This window comes from Chrysemys picta, chromosome 1 (genome assembly GCF_011386835.1).
Source record: "Chrysemys picta bellii isolate R12L10 chromosome 1, ASM1138683v2, whole genome shotgun sequence".
Taxonomy (NCBI): domain Eukaryota; kingdom Metazoa; phylum Chordata; order Testudines; family Emydidae; genus Chrysemys; species Chrysemys picta.
The window spans coordinates 88,671,280-88,689,170 of NC_088791.1; the positions used below are offsets into that span (position 1 = coordinate 88,671,280).

At 43.0% G+C, this 17,891-nt stretch overlaps 2 protein-coding genes across 2 annotated transcripts; one reads left to right on the forward strand and one right to left on the reverse strand.

Moving 5' to 3' along the window:
- The first annotated feature begins 3,060 nt into the window (after positions 1–3,060).
- LOC101943429 (histone H4) lies at positions 3,061–3,541 on the forward strand. The gene has a single exon (XM_008174194.4). The coding sequence runs from the start codon at positions 3,177–3,179 to the stop codon at positions 3,486–3,488; it is 312 nt and encodes a 103-aa protein (XP_008172416.1). The 5' UTR covers positions 3,061–3,176; the 3' UTR covers positions 3,489–3,541.
- Positions 3,542–4,659: 1,118 nt separating this feature from the next.
- On the reverse strand, positions 4,660–5,136 carry LOC135974380 (histone H4). The gene has a single exon (XM_065562029.1). It carries the CDS (start codon positions 5,022–5,024, stop codon positions 4,713–4,715), a length of 312 nt encoding a protein of 103 aa, XP_065418101.1. The 5' UTR covers positions 5,025–5,136; the 3' UTR covers positions 4,660–4,712.
- Between the last annotated feature and the right edge of the window lie 12,755 nt (positions 5,137–17,891).

Sequence of the window (17,891 nt, forward strand, 5' to 3'; positions counted from 1 at the left end):
CTGCTTAAACAGCTTTCTCTCTTAGCTTTGTCTCAGGGCTACATTACCAACATTTCTGTCTAACAGCAACACTAACTGCCTTTCTGCCTGCTTCTGACTCTGTGTCCTGAATGCATCTCACTCCTCCTCTCCCCCCAAACACACATACACAGTTATCCAAACAATGCTCAGCTAAAGTCCTCCTCATCATGATTAAAAATCCTGGGTGGACTGGGTGATTGGGTGGTGGTGGTGAGCTGCTTAACTATCTCTCACCACTATCTTAAAAGAAGGGTGGTAACTCACATCCATAACAAGGTTAAACCCAACCTACAACAACTCATCCCTCCTAAGCTTTGTCCATCCTCCCAAAGAGGCTGAAAATGAAGATACAACAACGAATCCCAACCAGAAAAAAATGAAATAGTCCAACAAATTATATTAATTATCTACTATGAACTATTTAGAGTGTCAGGGTGTTTTCACAAAAACAAAAAGGAGTGCAGTGGCACCTTAAAGACTAACAGACAAAGACTTCACAGAACTAAGCCAAATTAATTTTCTCACCCATATCTTTTTGGATTTTCCCCCCCTTTCAATCAATGTAAAGAGGCCTTTTTTCAATGAGCCCCTGAGGAACCCCTATTGTTTCTGTGGAATTTGCTGAGTGATATATACTGTGCTCATTTTGTTCTAATTGGGAATTCATTTATGTTACAGTATTATCACATAACAAGTGAAGAGACATAATTTTGAGTCTATGACATTATACAGTACAATAAAACAAATAAATTGAAATAAATAAAGTTCATTCTCTATTGTTGCCCAATTAGACTGTATACATAAAGACAATATGTATATGTTTTACAAGCCAAAGCTAGTTTGCTCCTATATTGACCTATGAATCAAACTTTTTGTTGCTCTTCTGTGATCAGAAATTTAAAGAAAATATTTTCATTTATTTTTGAGATTAAGTTAAAGTTGAAAGTATTAATCTTCTATAAAATGTTATAAAATATTTAAGAATATATTTTCTTCATCAGTTTTATTGTCTATGGCCTTAATATTTTAAACAGCCTTGTAGTCCCTAGTAGTAAGCAACTATGATCATGTATTAATCATAAGAAAATTAAGAAACTTTTTAGTTGTTAAAAGGTTAGTGAACATGAGAATACTTTATGGGAAAGATGACATTTTTTCTACTAAAGAATATGTTGACCAAATGTCTTGATAACCTTGCACAAAGTATGAAAAATGAACATTCTTATGGCACCAAATTAAATTCTGTTTTGGAATAGACAGAAAAAAATAGTCTCACTAGTTCTATTCCTGATCTGAAAGTGATTCCTTCTCCTTTGGCCTTGAATTAAAAACTCCCTTCTCTTATTTCAGTTTCCCCTCTGTTAAGTGGGACAGTCCTGTTTGTCTACTGATCTCACAGCCATTTTGCCAAAATGAATTAGTAAAAGTTTGCAACCGTCTAAAAAGTACTGTATATGTGTGAAATGTTGTTAATATGGTTATGCACTATCATACTTCTGTGCATTATATGAATCTAAGGTGACCCACCTAATATGTACCTAACAGTGAAATATTATCTCTGTCCAGCAGACCTATGAACAGATGTTTAGATTGAAAGTTTCTGTGTTGAGCCAGGGAACGACTTGTGAATAATGGTCTAAATTTCATTGTTGCCAATACCAAGGGATTACAAAATACACACTCCTGTTTCACTTGGTAAGTGTGCAGTCAAGAGCTAACTCTGGAACTATCCTTTTGATTATTGTTATTATTATTATTAATTCTAGTAACGTGAGTCTTGAGCCAGCATGCAGAGACTTCCTTTTTCACTCCTCCACTCATCTCCCCCCAGCACCTCCCCCAGCACTGACACTCACCATTTCTTCAAAGCACCTAGCACGTTCTCTGGGTCTGCCTCCTGTGAAATCAAAAACTTGTTTATCCAGGCATCTGAAGAAGTGGGGTTTTTTCCCCAGGAAAGCTTATGCCCAAATAAATCTGTTAGTCCTTAAGGTGCCACCAGACTTCTTGTTTTTGTGGATACAGACTAACACAGGTACCCCTCTGATACTTTGTCCCTGATAGAAAATGATAATATTCTGAATGATGGTAGAAATAATGGTGTCCTGTAGTCTTGTCAATAAGTATCATAGACACTCAACCTTTACTACCGTAACATTGTTTCAGGTTTCAGAGTAGCAGCCATGTTAGTCTGTATCCGCAAAAAGAACAGGAGTTGTTTCAGCTTATCAATTAAAAAAACAAAACAAACAAAAAAATCTGGGGCACAGCTGGGAACCACTGAAAGACTTGCCAGAAAGAGACAGGAGTGGAGGAGCTTCACAGCTACCCTGAGTAATGGGTACCAAGTAACATCTCTCTCGCGTCTCCTGCTTTATGGGGAGGGATGTTCACGCCTGAGAAACAAATTTGTGGTTTCCCGAGAGATCGCGTTTGCAGCGATTCACAGCCATGCTGACAATGTCACAAATAAACAACCAAAGCAGAAACGGCAATCAGAGTGAAATGAAGGAAAGAAGAGCACAGCCCCGCGCCCCGCTACCTCTACCGCCCGTGGCCTCTTTGCCGCATTGTCTGGCTCGCAGAGTAGCTCCCCCCTCCCTCCCCGACTCAAGCTGTGGAAAATGGCGGTGAACGGTAGAGACGGGCCAAGGAGAGAAGGGATGTGTCAGGAAATCTGATTGGTCATATTTTGCCGCAGCCCCCAAATCCTTGAAACCCAGAGAGGAGCATTTTTCAACCCAAAACAGCCGCAGACGCGCGGCCCTCGCTCGGCAGACGCACCAGAAGGGCACCGAGACGAGCCGCATCGGAGTTTGAAAGCGGCTGTTGTTTTAAGCAAGGGACACGGGGGACTCCACTAGAATTCCCGGAGGTAGCGCTTGATACTGAGTCTCCGCATCCTAACTGTGTGCGCGGCAGCGTCATAGGAAGCCGGGGGGAGGCTCCGTATTTATTTGACTAGAAAGCCTTGGGGAGTGTAACTCTTGCAGGGACAGACACCGGCGGCCGGGGCTGGGGGAGGGGTGGGAGAGGCGGGCTAAGAGCCCACCCTTTTTCTTTTCAGTTCTCAATCAGGTCGCCACGCAGACAATATACCGAGACTTCATGCTTCGTCTTGGGAGTTGGTCGGTTGCGTGTGATTTGATTTCACCATGTCTGGTCGCGGTAAGGGTGGTAAAGGCTTGGGGAAGGGAGGTGCCAAGCGCCATCGCAAAGTGCTTCGGGATAACATCCAAGGCATTACCAAGCCAGCTATTCGTCGCTTGGCTCGACGCGGGGGGGTGAAGCGTATTTCGGGCTTGATCTATGAAGAGACTCGCGGAGTGCTGAAGGTGTTCTTGGAGAACGTGATCCGCGATGCTGTCACTTACACTGAACATGCCAAGCGAAAGACGGTAACGGCTATGGATGTGGTTTATGCCCTGAAGCGCCAGGGTCGCACTCTCTATGGTTTTGGCGGCTAAACGGGTCACTAAAGTCAGCAGGATAACACAAAGGCTCTTTTAAGAGCCACCCACACTTTCACAATAAGAGTTGTGATTCTTGTGTTCTCATGCTGTGATGTGAAAACTTAGCATAGAAAACGATTGAATTTACACATTTACACTAAATATGTTTAGATGTAAGGAACAATTAGCGCTTTGGTTAAAGTAGCATATGTGTTTTTCAGCCGTAAAATGGGTGGTGGCTTCCTTGAATGAGAGTATTTGTTAGAGGAAAAAAATAAACGATAGAACTTTTACTGAAAACGAGTGGCTGCCTTTCGGTTGTAGATATTAATTTTTGCATTAAGAGCATTTACTTGGAGCTAGTATACCTGATGACAGCTTCTGTGCCTCCAGATACAGCGTCTTTGTCCATTTCCCCTGGCGATGCGTCTCCGGCAATGTACTCAGAAATGTCATTTACAAAAGAGTTCATGATTCACATGGCCTTGGAAAAGATACCCGTGTCATAGAATCATAGAATATCAGGGTTAGAAGGGACCTCAGGAGGTCATCTAGCCCAACCCCTGCCCAAAACAGGACCTAATCCCCAACTAAATCATCCCCGTCAGGGCTTTAAAAACCTCTTAAGGAAAGAGTGTCAGGGTGAACTTGGTTCAGCACTTTGTAAACATAGATTGAATAACTTTCCTTCTTGGTCTTCATACGTTTTTTTGTCACTAAATCTATCACTATTAGAAGCTCAAATTAAATTAAATCAAATTTAATTTCTTAGAAAATTATTTGTATCCGTAACCAAAAGCTCTTTTCAGACCTACTTTGCTTTTCATAAGAGTTGTATGTACTTTTCAATTGATTTTTTAAAAACAAATTGCAAAAAAGTAACAAAATGTAGCGGGTTATTGGGCTTAAAAACCCAAATTTCGCTAATATTGTCCTTTGCAATCTGTTACATATTGACAGCAATTTATAAGATTTTTTAAAAAATATTTGAACGTACAAGCATTTTTACACTGGATATTTTAAATTCCTAGTTTATCTGTACTGTAGAGATCTTCGCATTTAAAACAGGAATAGTAGGTATAAGAGCCTTAAAACATAAAAAAAAAAGAAAACCTTAAGGTCACAAGTTAATTTTAAGAGATGTCTCCTACATTATGAAAATAATTCAACTCTCATTGTGAAAGTGTGGGTGGCTCTTAAAAGAGCCTTTGTGTTATCCTGCTGACTTTAGTGACCCGTTTAGCCGCCAAAACCATAGAGAGTGCGACCCTGGCGCTTCAGGGCATAAACCACATCCATAGCCGTTACCGTCTTTCGCTTGGCATGTTCAGTGTAAGTGACAGCATCGCGGATCACGTTCTCCAAGAACACCTTCAGCACTCCGCGAGTCTCTTCATAGATCAAGCCCGAAATACGCTTCACCCCCCCGCGTCGAGCCAAGCGACGAATAGCTGGCTTGGTAATGCCTTGGATGTTATCCCGAAGCACTTTACGATGGCGCTTAGCACCTCCCTTCCCCAAGCCTTTACCACCCTTACCGCGACCAGACATGGTGAAATCAAATCACACGCAACCGACCAACTCCCAAGACGAAGCATGAAGTCTCGGTATATTGTCTGCGTGGCGACCTGATTGAGAACTGAAAAGAAAAAGGGTGGGCTCTTAGCCCGCCTCTCCCACCCCTCCCCCAGCCCCGGCCGCCGGTGTCTGTCCCTGCAAGAGTTACACTCCCCAAGGCTTTCTAGTCAAATAAATACGGAGCCTCCCCCCGGCTTCCTATGACGCTGCCGCGCACACAGTTAGGATGCGGAGACTCAGTATCAAGCGCTACCTCCGGGAATTCTAGTGGAGTCCCCCGTGTCCCTTGCTTAAAACAACAGCCGCTTTCAAACTCCGATGCGGCTCGTCTCGGTGCCCTTCGGGTGCGTCTGCCGAGCGAGGGCCGCGCGTCTGCGGCTGTTTTGGGTTGAAAATGCTCCTCTCTGGGTTTCAAGGATTTGGGGGCTGCGGCAAAATCTGACCAATCAGGTTTCCTGACACATCCCTTCTCTCCTTGGCCCGTCTCTACCGTTCACCGCCATTTTCCACAGCTTGAGTCGTGGGGGGGGGGGGGGGGCTACTCTGCGAGCCAGACAATGCGGCAAAGAGGCCACGGGCGGTAGAGGTAGCGGGGCACGGGGCTGTGCTCTTCTTTCCTTCATTTCACTCTGATTGCCGTTTCTGCTTTGGTTGTTTATTTGTAAATAAATACAGATTTTTGCATAATTATGAGATGATGAGCGTTGCTATGATTGATCACTCGGAAATGCGATTATTCGGAGACCTAAACTCCATCTCCATAGCAGCGAGGATGAGAAACCGAAGCTGTAAATTGAAATGGAAACAATTTTCCTCCTCCTGGTTGGAAGGGGCAATCAGTCCAGGTTCTGATATGATATGAAAATTATGTATATAGTCATCTTCATGGTTACAGTATAAGAATTATTTACAAACCTTTAGACTATTGAGAAACTTGGGTAAAAAATAATTGAATTGTGAAATAAAGAGCTAAGGAATATATCAGGCATTTCCAGTTTGGCCTCTGCTGCCATCTACTGGCTGTTTCAATTAATTAGTTTAAATCTTGGAGATTTTTAAAGAGTCATCTTTCTGTTCTGATATTTTATCGTTGTCAATAGTAGGATTACCTATGTGTTGTATACTGGATTGTTTTTCCCATCGAGAAAAAGAGAAAAGAAGGGTATAGAAACTCAATGTATGATTTGTTTGAAATATATTAAATATAAAAATATGGCTATACACATTATTCCCTTATTTGAAATGTGTATACATTTTGATATATGTTCAACATACTCACCAATTTACTGCAACAAAACAGTGTCAATATATTTTGTGCTAGACCTTATTTGTTAAAGGAATAAAGGTTGTGTGGAAGAGGTGGGGGAAAAAGATTTAAAATGCTAGTTTCCCTTAATTTCTCAAATAAAAAAAATATAGATGTGGCACATGACATGAAATTTCATAGTATTAGCATGTCATGTACTTGAAATGCACCCATCAAAAATGTTCATCTCTTAGTTTGCATCCACATTTTCCGTTTCTCATTTAATTACACTATTTTTGGTATTCCTATTTCTGATAAATCTCTCAAAAAACATTCTCGCCCTCCAGTGTGATTTTCATACAAATTTCCAGTGAGATGATTTACCACTTAAATTTTAATGCAAGGCTTTATATTGCTTAATTTTAAATGAATGGTATGCCTTCCATTTACTTAAATGGATGAAGAATTAGGATCTCTGAATATTGTTCTCCTTTCTTAACTTTTTCTATTATGTTAATTTTCATCTAGGAAACGTATTCATCTCCGATATACCAAAATAAGGAAATATATAACAGCTTTCAGTATAAGGTGGGTACACAACTGGATGCAAGTTACCAATAGTTCTCCATCAACTTGGGATGATGCACTAGAGAGTTCCCACATGGGTCAGTCCTGCATCTGTTCCTATTCAATATTTTCATTAATGACTTGAATAATGGAGTGGAGAGTGTGCTAATAAAATGTGCAAATGACACCAAGCTGGGAGGGGTTGCAAGCACTTTAGAAGAGAGGATTAGACTTCAAAATGATCTTGACAAACTAAAGAATTGGTCTGAGATTAAATCCAATAAAAAGAAGTGCAAAGCACTTCACTTTCAAAGGTAAAATCTAATTCAGAGCTACAAATTGGGGAAAACTGGCTAGGTGGTGGTACTGCTAAAAATGATCTGAGTGTTATAGTAGATCACAAATAGAATGTAAGTCAATGGTGGCTGGTGAGATGAAGGCAGCTGGGAGATGAAGGGAGTTAGCCAGTTGAATTTGCCTGCAGAGGGAGGTAGGGTTGTGGTTTTTGTTTTTGTTTTTTGTTTCCTTAAATTGCAGGTACTCTCCAAAGAAGAACCCGCCATGGGAGGAAAACTGTGTCACCAACACCATTTCTAGCTCTTCCCCTGCCTCCACTTGTGTGGGGGGGGGGGGAGCTCTGCCAGATAGGCATCCTGATCTTCAAGGCTTCCACCCAGGCCCTGGTGTGTACTTATTGGGAATGCATCCTGTGTTGCCATGGCAATGAAAGCCAGGCAGGGGGGAACCAACAGGTGTAAGAGGTGTCTGTTAGTGGAGTCCCTCAGGAATCAGAAAAGAAAGCTGCAGGAGTAGATGGCTCATTTACATGTCATCCAGGAGCATGAGGACTTCTTTGTCAGGATGCACATGGGGACACCTGGGATGGTGGATGCTAGCTGACTACAGCTAACTGCAGCAGCACGAGAGGAGGAAGGAGAACTGGCTGTTCTGTGAGGAGGAGACAGGTTGCTGAACACCTTGAGTAGTAGACAGTTCTCCACCCACCACTCCCGTCCCCCATCCATTGAGCTAAAGAATCAGTCTGCTGTACTGGCAACAGGAGCAGACCTCGATGACTGAGGAGGAGGAGCAATTTGTCCCCAATCCTGGGAGGCTCATGGCTAAGGCTACGATTTAGTCATGGGTGTTTTTAGTAAAAGTCATGGACACGTCATGGGCAATAAACAAATATTCATGCCCGTGATCTGTCCATGACTTGTACTATAAATACCCCTGACTAAATCTTAAGTGATCTGGGGGGCTCCAGGATGCTGCAGGTACTCGGGGGTGGGGGCTTCCAGCATGCTACCACTGCTGCTCCAGGGGGGCGGGGAGAGAGAGGCCCAGGGCCCTGACGCTGCTGCTCTGGGGAAGGGGGGTGGCCAGGGGCGCTGCTGTTGCTCCCAGACTGCTGCTCCCTGGCAGTGCCCAGGACCAGATGCTGGGGGCCACCTGAGCAGTGGCTGGTGCAACTGTCCCCGGGGCCACCCCAGCTGCTCGGGCAGCCCTGGGGTCAGCTTTGCCAGCTGCTGCAGAAGTCATGGAAGTCCCGGGAAGTCAAAGAATTGGTGACTTCCATGAACTCCATGAAAGACTCGTAGCCTTACTCATAGTCACTACACCCAAGAGGAGGAGTCAGAGTTCTGGTGGCTGGGGAATCCCTTCTGAGGGGAATGGAGGCATCTATCTGCTGACCTGACATGATGTCCCAGGAAATGTGCTGCCTGCCTGGAGCTGGCATCCAAGACATCATGGAAAGGTTGCTGAGGCTCATCTATCCCTCTGATCACTACCCCATGCTGTTCATCAACATGGGCACTAATGATTACTTCCTGGTGTGATCCTGAGCAGATCAGCAGTGACTATAGGGCTCTGGGAGCTAAGGTGAAGGAGTCAGGGGTGCAGATGGTGTTCTCATTTATCCTCTCAGTTGTGGATAAGGCCCATAAATCTGGAGATGAATACATGGCTGCACAGATGGTGTCAACAAGAGGGCTTTAGCTTCCTTGACCATGTGGTGTGGTTCCAGGCAGAAGGTTGGCTGGAAGAGATGGGGTCCACCTGACCAAGAAGGAGAAGAGCATCTTCACACACTGATTTGCCAATTTAGTAAGAAGAGCTAAAAACTAGGTTCAAAGGGTGCAGGTGACAAAAGCCCACAGGTAGGCATAAAGAAAAGTTAATATAGCAGAGGGTTAGATGTTGGTGGGAATATGGAAAATTACAATAGGGTCTAAAAGCAACAAGAGGGAAACCAGTGGGGGAATCTGCTCAACATCTTACATGTCTATACACAAATGCAAGGACTATGGGGGATAAACAGGAAGAACTGGAAGTGTTAGTATATGAAGTAAATTATGACATTATTGACATCACAGAGACTTGGTGGGATAAGTTAAGATTTGATATTGGTAAAGAAGGGTATAGTTTGTTCAAGAAGGAAAGGCAGGGTAAAAGGGAGGAGATGTTGCATTATACATCAAAAATATATACACTTGTTCTGAAGCACAGAAGGAAGTGGGAGGCAGACCAGCTGAAAGTCTCTCTGTAAATATAAAAGGGGTAAAAAAGGAGTGACATCATAGTAGGGATCTACTATAGACCACCAAATCAGGAAAAGGAGATGGATGAGGCATTTCTAGAACAAATAATAGAAATATCCAAAACACAAGACCTGGGGAATTTAACTACCCAGACATTTGCTGGGAAAGTAATATGACAAAACAGAAAATGTCCAACAAGTTCTTGGAAGTATTGGGGTCAACCTTTTCTTTCAGAAAGTGGAGGAAGTAACCAGGGGGACTGCCATTTTAGACTTGATTCTGACAAACAGGAAATAATTGGTAGCAAATCTGAAGGTGGAAGGCAGTTTGATAGATTTAATGATTCTAAGGAAAGGAAGGAGTGAGAGCAGCAGAATAAGGCCAATACAATTAAAAAAAGTAGACTTTAACAAACAGAGAGAACTGGTAGGCAAGCTACCATAGAAAGCAAATCCTAGGGGAAAAGGGAGTTCAGGAGAGCTGGCAGTTTCTCAAGGCGACAATATAAAAAAAGGTACAACTGTAAACTATTTCAATGTGAAGTAAAAATGGACAAAATAGTAAGGTGCCAATATGTCTCCATCGGGAGCACTTTAATAACCTGAAAATCAAAAAGGAATCCTAGCAAAAGTGGACACATGGACAAATTACTCAGGAGGAATACAAAAGAATAACACAAGCAAGTAGGAGAAAAATCAAAACAGCTAAGGCACAAATTGAATTAGACCTAGCCAGGGCGATAAAAGGCAACAAGAAGAGGTTATTTAAATACACCAGCAGCAAGAGAAAGATGCAGGACAGTGTAGTCTTTTACTCAGCAGGTCAGGAGAGCTAATAAGTGGTTACATCAAGAAAGCTGAGATGTTTAATGTCCATTTTCCTTCAGTCTTCACTAAAAAAATTAATGCTGACCATATATTCAACACAATTAATATTCACAACAGGGGGGAAGTGATGCAAGACAAAATAGGGAAAGAACAGATTAAAGAATATTTAGATAAATCAGATGTATTCAAGTCATCAGGGCCACATGAAATTCATCCTAGGGTACTGCACCAACTAACTGAAGCAATTTCAGAACGATTAGCAATTATATTCAAAAGTTCATGAAGGATGGGTTCGGTTTCAGAAAACCATAGAAGGGCAAACATAGTACCTGTCTTTAAAAAGGGGAACAGAGTACCCAGGTAATTATAGATGAGTCAGCCTATCTTTGATACCTGGAAAGATAGTGGAACAAATTATTAAACGATCAATTTATAAGCACCTGGAGGAGAATAGTCTTATAAGGAACAGCCAGCATGTATTTGTCCAGAATACATTTCACTATAACAGGGATAAAAAAAGAACAAGATAAATTCATGGAGGATAGGTCCATCAATGGCTATTTGTCAGGATGGACAGGGGTGGCGTCCCTACCCTCTGTTTGTGGGAATGGGTGACTGGGGATGGATCACTTGATGATTACCTGTTCTGTTCATTACCTCTGGGGCACCTGGCATTGGCCACTGTCAGAACACAGGATGCTGGGCTAGATGGACCTTTGGTCTGATCCAGTATGGCCCTTCTTATGTTCTAACAAATTATGCCAAACCAACCTAATTTCATTCTTTGACAGGAATGCCATCCTAATGGATAGAGGGCAAGTGGTAGATGTGATCTAACTTGATTTTAATAAGGCTTTTGACACAGTTCCACATGACATTCTCATAAGCAAATTAGGGAAATGCGGGCTGGATGAACTTACTATAAGGTGGGTTTACAACTGGTTGAATGAACATACTCAAAGAGTAGATATCAATGATTCACTTTTAAACTGTGAGAGTGTATCTAGTGGGGTCCCACAGGGGTTAATACTGGGTCTGGTACTGTTCAGTGTTTTCATGAATGACTTGGATAATAGAGTGGAGAATATGTTTATGCAATTTGCAGATGACACTAAGCTTGAAAGGGTTGCAAGCACTTTGGAGGGCAGGATTAGAAAGAATTCAACATGACATTGACAAATTGGAGAATTGGTCTGAAGTCAACAACATGAAATTCAATAAAGATAATTGCAAATACTATACTCAGGAATGAAAAATCAAACACACAACTATAAATTAGGGAATAATTGACTGTATGGCAGTACTTCTGAAAAGAATTTGGGAGTTATGGTGGATCACAAATTGAATTTGAGTCAACAATGCAATGTAGTTTGTACAAAGGTTAATATCCTTATAGGTTGCATTAAGAGGAGTGTTTTATGGCAAAATAATAAAGTACTTCTTGTCACATCTAATATTTTATATGTCCAAAATCTGAGGAAAAATGTATTTATACTTGTCTTAATATATTGTGTACAACAGATTTTCTAAATAAATAAATGAAATTTGTGCTATGTTTTGCATCTGGTTCATAGTTCTGTCTAGTACCCCTCCCCCCTCCCTTTTTCCCCCTTCTAAATCTAGATTGTTATTCAAATAAATTAAAATGAAGCAAAAAGTAACTGCCGCTGACAATTTACAAATGCATACATCTTGGGCATTTCAAAATGGTCTGTGTCTTCATTAGAGAATTGAACTATTGGTAATTGGATACATTGGACTACACTAGTTTAAGTACCAATAGTGCAGTTTGTCCACAATAGACATGCTGTTTTGGGAGCAGTTTGCCACCATTAATACTACTACTGTACTGTAATAGATGCCCTCTACTCTTGGTACCTCTCTGTCCCACAATTCCTGGAACAGTTTACCGAAGCAGTTGGTTGTTGGAGATTTCAAAAAGCCTTCTGGGAATCTGAGGCCTACCTGGAGGAGATAACATCATATGCCTGAAATCCTTGGGAACCAATGCTATTTCCAGATCACTTTCCCTAAAGATAAGACAGGGTGAATATTTATGCAGTTTTCTCAGTGAGCAAAATTTCTGCTGGAGATTTTGTAAAGCAATTGAGAGGCATCTTCAGACCTCAGGGAGGGTATTCCAGTGGTAATTGTGGTGCGCTAGATATTGAGACTAGCAGTTCACTGATTTATTGTTTCAAACAGGGTCGGCTACAGTGTTTTGGCCACCCCAAGCAGCCAACCCCCCCCCCCCCCCCCCCAAAAAAAGCCGCGATCGCGATCTGCGGCTGCAATTCAGCGGGAGGTCCTTCGCTCCGAGCAGGAGTGAGGGACCGTCCGCCGAATTGCCGCCGAACAGCTGGACGTGCCGCCCCTCTCCGAAGTGGCCGCCCCAAGCACCTGCTTGCTAAGCTTGTCCCTGGAGCCGGCCCTGGTTGCAAACTCCTTACTCCTACTTCTGAAGCAACTGGCTCTGTGCAGTACTTGACCAGTATGTTCACTAGAGGGACACCTGTCTTGTGTCCTGACCACTACTATAGGCTGGTGACACTGAGTTTTTCTCAAAACCTGGGACAAGTAGCTGTGAATGAATAATGTCAGAATGACACATTAAACATTTGTATACCCCTGTGCTGAGCTACCCTTATATTTTATAGCCTATGTTGATGAGGGCACTGTTCACTCATCCAACTTTCACTCTAATGCAAAACTTTGACAGTGACCTCATATGCTATTGTATCAATTATATCAACACATCTGATTGCCACACAGTGAAAGCATTTTGGAAGTTATTCTGCCTTAACACTGCTGATGTCACTGTTAATATTTTTGTGATAAAGTGGGAATTTTCTGTAGTATTTATATGATGTGTATATATGCCTCAGTTTATCCTATATGCTGCATTGTTACCTAGTGGGTGGAAAAGGTCTGTTTGCTCTTGGGGCAGACTAAGACACAGGTGTGAATGGCACCTAGCTGTCTGGGTCAAGTGGGCTTCAATCCCCACATCAGTGGAACAGCTGAGAAGACAATGGCAAATCCAGTCACCAGGACATTGATACCTAGAAATCAATGACCCAGAGGGATATGGACTTCCTCACCTCTCCTTAGGGAATATGAACAACAATGCCCTCCCAGCTTGAGATCTAAGGACAGGAGAGGTGTGAAACAGGTAAGGGTGGACTGCAGGAAGCAGTCAGGACACACACCTGGGAGTCTGATGTAGGAGGCCAGATGGACAAAAAGACAGAGCTTGAACAAAAGGGTTCACTACAGCGTGGTTGGGCTCCAGCTACCTAGAAAAAAATATGTTTTAACCTTCATTTTTCTATGCTAACCTAAGGACTTCCTATGCTGTGTTCCAGATGGCTAATTAACCCTTCTGTTTTGACAACATTGCATGAATGTCACTGCAAATGCTTGCTGAGGTGTATTGATCCCTGGAGAATGTACAAGTTTCATGTCTGAGTGGGACTAGCTGAACAGAGCTCACCATGTGAAGCAGGAGTACTGAAGGTCCAGAGGTCCAGTCTAAGGAGGCAGTGAAGCCACAGGGGGTCTGCCCAATGGAAGAGGTTCATCCTAGAGAATGTTCCAAAGCAGGGGCCATAGTCCCTATCCTGTGGATCCATGACAGTTTTACATTAGACTGCAAGTTTAATGAAGTTGGTGTGTGTATTGGGTTTTTTTTTTTTTGCAATGTGGTGGCAATGGAAGTGAAAAAAAGGCATGGAGTACATCTTTGATGGCATTGCAGGCAGTGTGAAGGTGAAAGGAAGCCACAAGTCTGTCACTTTAACTTTTTATTGCCATTTAAAAAAAGTTTTGGGTGGATAAAATGTATCATGCCATATCCTGTATTGCCACTAAATATAGTATTTTTTTTCTAATTTACTAGATTTTTTTATATAGCTTTGGTGTACCTCAGTGGATAGGACCACAGAATCTGGGAAAAGGGAGATGCACCTGCCTGGGATTCAGAGGGGAACAGTGAGACGCAGAAGCCACTTCTGATTATGCTGACCCTCCCGAGGAGTGTGAGCTGCTGCGATATGCCTCAGTAAATAATTTGTCTATAGCATTTTATCCCTGCTAACGAGTTACTGAATATAAGTACTATTCTCCATGTGTAACAGTGATGACATAACCTGTCAGCTGGAGGAAACCTCTATGAAGGAGCTTTGGTCATCACTCATATCACCATACACGCCATAGCCTCTCATGGAATTCTGGAACCTGAATACAGCATTTGCTTGCATTACACTGCCCTTTCATCTCGGTCCCTTCTCCCTGCCAGTATGAACATACCTCTCAACCTTCCAACATGTCAGTGTGGGAAAAGTGTAACACTCACTGCCTTGGCTGATGGTGGGGAGTGAACTGATGACCTCAGGAGCTAAAAGCATATGCTTTTACATTTTGTGTTACAGAGTCCAACTTTTGAGTAGGCAACTGTCACAGACATGGCTGGGGACCCAAAGGGGATGCACCACACACATGCTGAATAATGGATTATACAGGAAAAATGTATGACGACTGAAATGTAAAATTATGTGTATGTCAGCGGTTTACAGCATAATTTACAGAGTATCATAGTTTTAAAGTACACAATCTGTTTTAAGGATGTCTTCTCATAGTGTGCATCACTACCCTTACTTCATATAGACCACCAGCAGGTTTAAATCCCTTGCTTAAACTCTTACTACCTGAGGTACAAGATTAATTGCTAGCCCCATTGTATACTAGCCACTGGAGGGGCTTTAACACACACTTTATCAGTGGGTTACACAGATATTTATTAGTCATCAGTAGAACATTGGTGACCAAGAATCCTGAATTCTATCCTAGGCTCTGGGAGAGGAGTGTACTTTGTAGTGATTAGAAACAGGATAACCAAAACTGCTTTATGTTACCCTTAAAGGTAATGGATAACACAAGGGCCTTGTCTACACTAGAAAATTAGGTTGTTTTTCCTACATTGGTCAGGGTGTGAAAAATCCACACCCCTGAGCAGCAAAGTTAAACTGACCTAAGTCCCTATGTAGACAGCTCTAGGTCAATAGAAGAATTCTTCTGTCAACCTATCACCTCTTGGGGAGGTGGATTACCTATGCCAATGGGAAAATCCCTCCGGTCGCAGTAGGTAGTGGCTACACTGAAGTGCTGCAGCAGCACCACTATGCTGCTGTAGTATTTTAAGTGTAGACAAGCCAAGGGTTTGTTATGTTAGAGACCTGGCCTGCAGTGACCTCATGTGCTTGTTTGGGTTCATGACCTTAGTCAATAATAAGGGTAATGAAGTGCATGGGAATTTAAGGAACAGTTAGAAAAGGTAAAATTGTAACTGCTAATCTCCTATATCTTTGATCTGGGAATTTTCTCCTAGGCTGCAATGGTATTTGAGCTCAGAGGTTCTTGTGTGTTTTTGTCCCCAAAAGTGAGCAATAGCATTCATACCACTGAAGATTTGTTATCAAATTCAGTGGGTTCTCCTTGATGCACATATTTATCATTATGGCTATAACATTATATAATTATCTATAGACAAATACAACCTATGTATAACAGATACTCTAGGATTCAGTCCATAAGGAGCAACAATGTGGAGAAAGGTCAGGCCCTAGAAAAGTGAGACAACCCAGTGAAAAATTGCCCCCAAAGATTAATTTTACACTCTTATTCTTCTCTCTGTATTAGATTCTTAGACTTAGACCTGGTCTACACTACGAGTTTAGGTTGAATTTAGCAGTGTTGGATCGATTTAACCCTGCACCCATCCACACAACGAAGGCATTTCTGTCAACTTAAAGGGCTCTTAAAATCGATTTCGGTACTTCTCCCCGATGAGGGGATTAGCGCTGAAATCAACCTTGCTGGGTCGAATTTGGGGTAGTGTGGACGCAATTTGACGATATTGTTCTCCGGGAGCTATCCCAGAGTGCTTCATTGTGACCACTCTGGACAGCACTCTCAACTCTGATGCACTGGCCAGGTAGACAGGAAAAGCCCCACGAACTTTTGAATTTCATTTCCTGTTTGGCCAGCATGGCGAGCTGATCAGCACAGGAGACCATGCAGAGCTCATCAGCACAGGTGACCATGCTGTCCCAGAATTTCAAAAGAGCTCCAGCATGGACCAAACGGGAGGTACTGGATCTGATTGCTGTTTGAGGAGATGAATCCGTGCTATCCGAACTCCATTCCAAAAGACGAAATGCCCAAATATTTGAAAAAATCTCCAAGGGCATGAAGGACAGAGGCTATAACAGGGACCTGCAGCAGTGCCACCTGAAACTTAAGGAGCTCAGACAAGCCTACCAAAGAACCAGAGAGGCAAACGGCCGCTCCGGGTCAGAGCCCCAGACATGCCGCTTCTATGATGAGCTGCATGCATTCTAGGGGGTGCCCCTACAACTACCCCACCCCTGTGCGTGGACTCCATCAATGGATTCTCACACAACAGGGATGCGGATTTTGGGGACAAGGAAGATGATGATGAGGGGGACATTGAAGATAGAGCATAGCATGCAAGGGGAGAAAACTTTTTCCCCTGACAGCCGGGAACTCTTTATCACCCTAGACCCAGTACCCTCCCAACCCACCCAAGGCAGGCTCACGGACCTTGAAGGCGGAGAAGGGACCTCTGGTGAGTGTACCTCTGTAAATATTGTACATGGTTTAAAAGCAAGCATGTTTAATGATTAATTTGCCCTGAAAACTTGGGTTGCATTCGCGGCCAGTACAGCTACTGGAAAAGTCTGTTAACGTGTATGGGGATGGAGCATAAATCCTCCAGGGACATCTCAATGAAGCTCTCCTGGATGTACTCCCAAAGCTTTTGCAAAAGGTTTCTGGAGAGGGCAGCCTTATTCCGTCCTCCATGGTAGCACACTTTATCACGCCAGGCCAGTAGCACGTAGTCTGGAATCATTGCATATCAAAGCATGGCAGTGTATGGTCCCAGTGTTTGCTGGCATTCCAGCAACATCCGTTCTTTATCTCTCTGTGTTATCCTAAGGAGAGTGATATCATTCACGGTCACCTGGTTGAAATAGGGGAATTTTATTAAGGGGACATTCAGAGCTGGCTGTTCCTGCTGGGCTGTTTGCCTGTGGCTGAACAGAAATCATCCCCGCTGTGCGCCACGCAGTGGGGGGAGGGGTGAAGCGATCATCCCAGATAATAGGGTGTGTGTATGTGGGGGAAGAGGGGCTTAGTTGGGTTTGTGCTGCACTTTAACCCGAAAACCGCAGCCCCTCCTTTTAAATGGCCAACCCATTTTAAATGGCCAACCCAACAGGTGCTTGGTATGGGAAATGAGGGTGCTGCTGTTTGAAACCATGTAATGTTAACAGCTTGGTTCACCGTGAAAGAGTCTACCCATTGTTCTCTAAAATGTGTCTTTTTAAATACTACTCTCCCTTTTTTTCCTCCCGCAGCTGCAAATGTTTCAACGCTCTCTATATCATCTGTGTCCCAGAGGCTAGCGAAGATTAGAAGGTTAAAAAAATGCACTTGTGATGAAATGTTCTCTGAGCTTATGCAGTCCTCCCACACTGAAAGAGCCCAGCAGAATGCATGGAGGCAGACACTTTCAGAGTGCAGGAAATCACTAAATGAACGCGAGGACATGTGGCGGGATCAAGATGATAGGTGG

What these genes read in the sequence shown, in the direction of transcription:
- LOC101943429 (XM_008174194.4), top strand. Translation starts at nt 3,177, where the DNA reads ATGTCTGGTCGCGGTAAGGGTGGTAAAGGCTTGGGGAAGGGAGGTGCC.
- LOC135974380 (XM_065562029.1), bottom strand. Translation starts at nt 5,024, where the DNA reads ATGTCTGGTCGCGGTAAGGGTGGTAAAGGCTTGGGGAAGGGAGGTGCT.